Source organism: Salvelinus alpinus, chromosome 12 (assembly GCF_045679555.1).
Source record: "Salvelinus alpinus chromosome 12, SLU_Salpinus.1, whole genome shotgun sequence".
Taxonomy (NCBI): Eukaryota; Metazoa; Chordata; class Actinopteri; order Salmoniformes; family Salmonidae; genus Salvelinus; species Salvelinus alpinus.
The window spans coordinates 30,081,645-30,089,750 of record NC_092097.1 but is presented as its reverse complement, the minus strand read 5'-3'; the positions used below and the strand labels follow the sequence as shown (position 1 = coordinate 30,089,750).

The 8,106-nt window shown below is 40.7% G+C and overlaps 1 protein-coding gene across 1 annotated transcript; it reads right to left on the bottom strand.

Moving 5' to 3' along the window:
* Positions 1-1,126: 1,126 nt before the first annotated feature.
* LOC139535835 (caveolin-3-like) lies at positions 1,127-7,203 on the bottom strand. Its single transcript, XM_071335668.1, has 2 exons — positions 6,942-7,203; positions 1,127-2,584 (listed from the first exon to the last, which is right to left on the bottom strand). Exons 1-2 carry the CDS (start codon positions 7,056-7,058, stop codon positions 2,243-2,245), a joined length of 459 nt encoding a protein of 152 aa, XP_071191769.1. The 5' UTR covers positions 7,059-7,203; the 3' UTR covers positions 1,127-2,242.
* Positions 7,204-8,106: the final 903 nt, after the last annotated feature.

The following is an 8,106-nucleotide window of genomic DNA, read 5'->3' as shown; positions in this document are numbered from 1 at the left end:
ATTTCTTTACTTACCTATTGTTCACCTAGCACATTTCTTGCACTATTGGTTAGAGCCTGTAAGTAAGCATTTCACTGTAAGTTCTACACCTGTTGCATTCAGCGCGCGTGACAAATAAACTTTGATTTGATTTGATAACACCCAGGGACATGTCAAAAACGCCTATATCCACTGAAAAAAAGTTTCAAAATGCATAGAATTCCCTTTCAAAATCCACATTTTTGTGTTTTTAAGGTAAAGGACACCGACCTTCTACTTAAAGGCTTTTGGAATCGACATTTTACACTAAATAAGAAGTGATATTTCCTGGGGACAGAAAAGGCAACACATTGTAGGAATGACCCAGCTCATAAAGTATGTTGAACTTCTGTATCTTACATTTAAATTAATGTGCACATACATACATGTCATAGAAAGATAGGAAAAAGATTTGGGATGGGATAATGCTACTTTTATAGGCATGGCCTTATGTGTCTGGATCCAGACCACTGGTTCTCAATTGGCTTTTCTACCCCTAACTTCCAATGAGAATGACTGGTCCACCTGGTTACAAAAAGAAGTTTGTAATTTCCACTTTCAAATTTCAGACTTGATTTTCCCTAATTTTCCCTAATTTTTTTTATTATAATCCACATAATAATTCAAATTTCCTGTTTCTGCAGGATTATTTTACTGCTGTAGCAAACTGGTTCAAATTAAGATCCTACATCTATAGAGGCCAAGAGGATAATAATAATCTGTGATATCAATTCAAAGAAACCCAAATACTGCTCTGGAATATTTATAGCCAGTCTTATCCATCAAATAATTATGTGCAAATGCTGATAGAGCAAATTCCCCACAGATTAGGTTCGGCCCCACTCATCAAAAATCGACAACAGATATTTATACTTCTCTTTCTCAATCAATATATAAACAAATGCAATAATACCAATGTCGTATATCTTTAGTGAGATAGTTGGCGTCCTCTGATGCCACATACTTGGCTGAATTGTAGGACCTGCAAATAGAAAAATCTATTTATAATTTTAAAACCTGAGGCTCCTTTCTTTCTAACATTCTTACAGTTTCAACAGCCACACAGTCAAGTTATTGGTAGCTTATGTGAAAGAAATGTGAAGCAAAATTTACAATTTAGAATGTGTTTAATCAAAATTATTCAGTTGAGAAAATGCATCTTATTGATTCTGTAAAAGGTGATATAATCTTGTTGAAGCACTACAATTCCCATTTATATTGTACAACATCAACTAGTTTATCAGCAGGCACAAAATGCACGCATACACACACACACACACACACACACACACACACACACACACACACACACACACACACACACACACACACACACACACACACACACACACACACACACACACACACACACACACACACACACACACACACACACACACACACACACACACACACCTGACTGTCTAATATACTGTATATCAATTCAGAATTGGGCTCTCCAACCCTGTTCCTGTGAATTACCCTCCTGTAGGTTTTCGCTCCAACCCTAGTTGTAACTAACCTGATTCAGCTTATCAACCAGCTAATTATTAGAATCAGGTGTGCTAGATGAGGGTTGGAGCGAAAACCTACAGGATGGGAGCTCTTCAGGAACAGGGTTGGAGAGCCCTGTGTAGGCAGTATTGTCCTACAGGTGCTGCAATGCCGTTAGAGTAACTGGGGTGTGTATGTCATGTGACCGAGAAGCCACTGTCCTCAGCATCTCAAGATACATTCCATGGTTGCCATGGCTGCCAGCGCTCTATTCCCTCAATGAACAGGCAGCTCTCTGCCTTCCAACAGAGCCAGAGCTGTCACCCAACCATGCTGCAGCTATCACAGAGCCTCTAATGGCGCTGGTCGTTCTGAACATGTCAGGACTCAAAGGGCAAGACGGGCAGGGCGGGGCCCAGGGCTCCAGGCGGGGTGAGGGTAACGGGGGGTGTCTTGGGAAATATGAGGACACCAGGACTGGTTATCTGGTCTGGCATATAAAAAGGGTGCAACATTTCATCCAAACACATGTAAACACTGTGGTGGGTGTGAGTCAGTGGTGGCTGGTGACACTTTAAATGGGGAGGACAGGCTTACAGTAATGGCTGGAACAGAATAATGGAATGGTCTCAAACACATTAAACACATGGTTTCCATGTGTTTGATCCATTCCATTGACTCCATTCCATTCATTATTATGAGCCTTCCTCCTCTCACCAGCCACCTCTGTCTAGACCTCTTTGCGCAGGGCCACTTTCACACTGCTGAAGATCTTGCCCAGGGCTTCAAAGAAGGGGTCACAGAAGGTCTGGATGCAGAGGGAGTAGATACGACTGATGCACTGTGACTCGATCAGGCAGCTCTTGATGCAGGGCACCACGGCCCAAATATGACAGAACGAGATGCAGGCGAAGAGGAATCCCCAGAGCAGAGCCACGGGGATGCCGAAGATGGCTGAGAGGATGCGGTAGCACCAGTACTTGGACACGGTGAAGGTGGTGTAGCTGAGCTTCCACACCCCATCCAGACTGTGTGTGCCGTCGGGCTCTGCGATTACATCCTCAAACTCTACCTGCAGGGAAGGAATACCATGGACGATGTTAGTGAATTCTCACCGATGAAAGGAAGTCTAGTGTTTTCTGAGTACCTAACACCAGGGCCAGGATTTAATCAACGACTTGTTGTCAACAAACCCATTGCACTGTCGACAATATGCCTTTTGAATGTAATTTTCGTAATATTCACGGAAAAGTCATGGTAAATGCTGTGAATGTCGGCACAAGTGTAAATTCCCTTTTAAAGTCAAGAGCAATGCGCTTGGCAACAGTGCATCCTTGATTGAATCCCTGCCCAGTTTCCTCACAAATCAATGGATATGATTATGCAAAAATACACGTGTTATTGTGACTTAACAACATTACTGTTATCATTAGTAGTGCCTGGGATACATAGTGGATGAAATAAACACAACTATACTGAGGGCCTATACCACACTTCAATCTGTTCTGTGTACTGTACTAACATATAGACCCCTTTCTGTGTTTGCAAACATTGCCACACGAGGGACACAGGGAGTTCTCATAGACCGCTAGCAAAAAAGCCTCCATTTACATGTTGCTTATGAGTGCATTTCACACTACCTTGGATTATGATTGGATTGTAAAGCTTGTATGAATGACCTGCTTATTATAATGTGTGTGTCATCGTTGCCCATCAACTGCATTATACGTAAAAAAACAAAAAAACACTTAAACTTCAACCAGTAAACATACCCTTTGCTAACTTTACTACAGACTATATCAATGAGCGTTAACTACTGAATCCAAAATAGGTATTTGGCAAAGATCACAACTAAATATACTCTTAGCAACTGCTCAAGCAATAATCAAAACAACATTGTAAGCGTATCAGAACCCCAAAAACGTGTTTTGTTTAGAAGTAATAACTACAGTATGTAAATGTGGTCTATGTTGAATGGGCGCAGATGGTGATGGCTTTCATTCTGCCTCCAAAAGTCAGTGCGTGACGTCATTGTGTTGTGTACTGAAAAGGGGCCTATATCTTTGTTTATTTATGAGTGATGAGAACCCTGTCAACTTTCACCCTCATATGGTAATTGTTTGTTACTTTGCATTTATCTCAGTGCTAGCGTAGCTCAAATTGTCCCACAGTTTCGCACTATTGATGAATATGCATAGTCCAAACTTTTCTCAGAGGATGATTTGGAAAAAGTTTCTGGAAACCCAGAGTTTCTTCACGTAAAATGCATGTCTATGATGGCCCAGTTTGTAATTGCTTGTTGTATTCAGTATCCAACACCTGGTCCTTACAAAATCCTGGCTCACTGTTGCATAGACATCTGCAACTCAACCCTGAATGGTAATTAACTTGTTACACTCAACAGATGCCTAACAGATGTAAACCAATTTCTAGAATTTGAAATATTACTACTGAATCACTGTCTATTCATTTTAATTAACACAACTTTAAAATTGATTGTAGGCATGCTTTCCAAATTGAAAAGTGGTGTGTGCGTATGTATTCACCCCCTTTGCTATGAAGCCCCTAAATAAGATCTGGTGCAACCAATTACCTTCAAAAGTCACATAATTAGTTAAATAAAGTCCACCTGTGTGCAATCTAAGTGTCACATGATCTGTCACATAATCTCAGTATATGTACAACTGTTCTGAAAGGCCCCAGAATCTGCAACACCACTAAGCAAGAAACACCACCAAGCAAGTGGTACCATGAAGACCAAGGAGCTCTCCAAACAGGTCAGGGACAAAGTTGTGGAGAAGTACATATCAGGGTTGGGTTATAAAAAAATATCAGAAACTTTGAACATCCCACAGAGCACCATTAAATCCATTATATATATATATTTTAAGAATATGGCACCATAACAAACCTGCCAAGAGAGGGCCGCCCACCAAAACTCACGGACCAGGCAAGGAGGGCATTAATCAGAGAGGGAACAAATAGACCAAAGATAACCCTGAAGGAGCTGCAAAGCTCCACAGCGGAGATTGGAGTATCTGTCCACTTTAAGTCGTACACTCCACAGAGCTGGGCGTAATGGAAGAGTGGCCAGAAAAAAAGTCATTGCTTATTAAAGAAAAAAAAAGCAAACACTTTGGTGTTCGCCAAAAGGCATGTGGGAGATTCCCCAAACATATGGAAGAAGGTACTCTGGTCAGATGAGACTAAAATTGAGCTTTTTGGCCATCAAGGAAAAATGCTATGTCTGGTGCAACCCAACACCTCTCATCACCCCGAGAATACCATCCCCACAGTGAAGCATGGTGGTGGCAGCATCATGCTGTGGGGATGTTTTTCATTGGCAGGGACTGGGAAACTGGTCAGAATTGAAGGAATGATGGATGGTGCTAAATACAGGGAAAGCCTTGAGAGAAACCTGTTTCAGTCTTCCAGAGATTTGAGACTGGGACGGAGGTTCACCTTCCAGCAGGACAATGACCCTAAGCATACTGCTAAAGCAACACTCGAGTGGTTTAAGGGGAAACATTTAAATGTCTTGGAATGGCCTAGTCAAAGCCCAAACCTCAATCCAATTGAGAATCTGTGGTATGACTTAAATATTGCTGTACACCAGCGGAACGCATCCAACTTGAAGGAGCTGGAGCAGTTTTGCCATGAAGGATGGGCAAAATTCCCAGTTAGATGTGCCAAGCTTATAGAGACATACCCCAAGAGACTTGCAGCTGTAATTACTGCAAAAGGTGGCTCTACAAAGTATTGACTTTGGGGGGAGGTTATGCAGGCTCAAGTTTTCTGGGTTTTTTGTCTTATTTCTTGTTTGTTTCACAATAAAAAAAATATTTTGCATCTTCAAAGTGGTAGGCATGTTGTGTAAATCAAATGATACAAACCCCCAAAAAATATATTTTAATTCCAGGTTGTAAGACAACAAAATAGGTAAAATGCCAAGGGGGGTGAATCCTTTTGCAAGCCACTGTAAGTAATGAAAATACTGAGCTATAGTATATGCTGAATTTTGTTTTTTTAACAAGTCATACTTTTTTTCTCTCTAAAAATATCTAAAATATTTCTCAAAAAAATATTGACACCCCGAAAGATTCTTAGAAATAAAGTAGTCAAAAGTTTAGTATTTGGTCCCATATTCCTAGCATGCGGTGACTACGTCAAGCTTGTGACTCTACACACTTTTTGGATGCATTTGAAGTTCATTTGGATTGGGTTTCAGATTATTTTGTGCACTATAGAAATGCTAAATAATGTATTGTGTAATTCTGGAGTCACTTTAATTGTAAAGAATAGGTTTCTAAACACTTCTACATTAATGTGGGTGCTACCATGACTACAGATAATCCTGAATGAATCGTGAATAACACAGAGGGTCAAAGATCACACCCCCAAGACATGCTAACCATTACCAATAACAGGAAAGGTTAGCATGTCTTGGGGGTACATTACAATCTTTGACCCTTCTGTAATTTTCTCACTCATCATTATTCACGATTCTTTCAGGATTATCTGTAATCGTAGTAGCATCCACATTAATGTAGAAGTGTTTAGAAATATGGTTTACTCTTATTTAGAAAAAATGTCACTCCAAAATGACTCAATACATTATTTAACATTCATTTATATTGAACACAAAATAATCTGAAACATAACTAAGACAAACTGTAAATGCATCCAACAAGTTTAATGCAGTCATTGCATGCTAGGAATATGAGACCAAATACTAAACTTTTGATTACTTTATTTATACGAATCTTTAGGGGTAACAATTTTTACCTACCTTTTTGAAAAAATATACATTACCTTCTCTGAGCAATTATATTAGTATAAAATAATATAATTTCCCCCAAGAAATGTTTTGCATACAATATAGTTCAGTATTTACGTTTTTTATTTCATACAATCATTATTGCTCATCTTCATCAAAAGTTTCTGACCCCACTGTACATGCTATACTTAACAGATGACTCACTCAAGTTAATAAAAGTTTTTCCATACGACCTGTTTAGCCAGGCAGTAGACTATCTACTTCCACGCTCTCCTGAGCTCTGGGGAAATATAGCGCATGATAGATATTACTGTATGTAAACATGACGACAAACACAGGAAAAGCAGCGATAAAGCTCTGAAAAGAAACTACCTCATAATATCCCTGTCTGTCACAGCCCTTTAGCCCCATTCCAGAAATAAACCATGGGTGCCGTGCTGGGGCATAAGGAATAGGCCTGGGACTATTTTGGGACCTTCATGGCAGCAACACAGCAACATACTGAAGTGTACAGTGTTGGCTTTAAGTTTAGACTTTAGACTTAATTTTAAACTAAGGTTTAAAACGTGTCTTTCCTTACTTGAGGCAAAAAGAGTTCAACCTGTAGATTCAGTGTGTGTGTGAGTGGGTGGCGCCGTCATGGTTTACCTACCTTGATCACATCCTCATTGATCAATTTAGGGTCTCTGTTGATCAGGTCGATCTCCTTGGTGTGGCTGTCTTTCACAAATTTCTCCTCGTTGGTGTTGTACTGGTACTGGTCGGCCATGGTGGGGCCTTGGGCTGGGGCAGAGGCAGGGAGAGTAGTGGGGCGTGGAGGGCAGGGGCAGAGGACAGTGAGTGTGAACCCACTGAAGCAGACTGCAGGCAGCCCCCTCAGTCACACTGATCCTCCCTGTTACTACTGTGACAACACGGCTGAAATTCCGGTGGACAGCTGCTGCCCCCACATGCGCACACACATACACACACATTCATGCACACACCCACACACACACACACACACACACACACACACACACACACACACACACACACACACACACACACACACACACACACACACACACACACACACACACACACACACACACACACACACACACACACACACACCTAGACACACACACACACACAGAAAAAGCATGTCTTAAAGGGGACCCCAGAGCCGTGTCAAATTTCACACTGGGCTGTGGGGTCAGCAGGGCAGGGCTTACATTGTAGCATGAATTTCCACTCTAGTGTGATGCAGTGACGACTCTCCTACTCCTGCTCCCACTAGCACCAACAGTTCACTACAGTACCATCCACACTGACCAACAACTTCCAGACAGGAAGAATGTAGTACTTTGTCATAAACAGTAATCGACTGTATTATGCTTAGTCAACAAAGTATATGTGAATGCATAGAACATTTTCAAAACAAGATACTTAATTGATAAAGGGTTCAAGTAAAGAATGAGAAGGTATACATATTGGATTTACCAGATCATTCATCATTCATCCATGTTTTGTTGTTGTATGATTTGTTTTTGTTTTTTATAGAGGCCAAAAGTCATTGAATGTTGTTTGACTGTGTAACAGTCCTCAGCCCTCGAATTTTTTGGAATGTAATTACTTTTAATAAGCAATGGATGATGTGCATTTCAGCCGTGAACTGACCATCATTATACAATGTCAAATTAGTTTCAGCTAGCCCTGTAGACAAAAGCCCTCTTGAGGTGCTCATTTTCATTAAGCTGTCACCCACTGTGATAAAAAAAATATTTTATTGAGAATCTTGTCCAGCTTTATATTGATAAACTACCGCTGACATT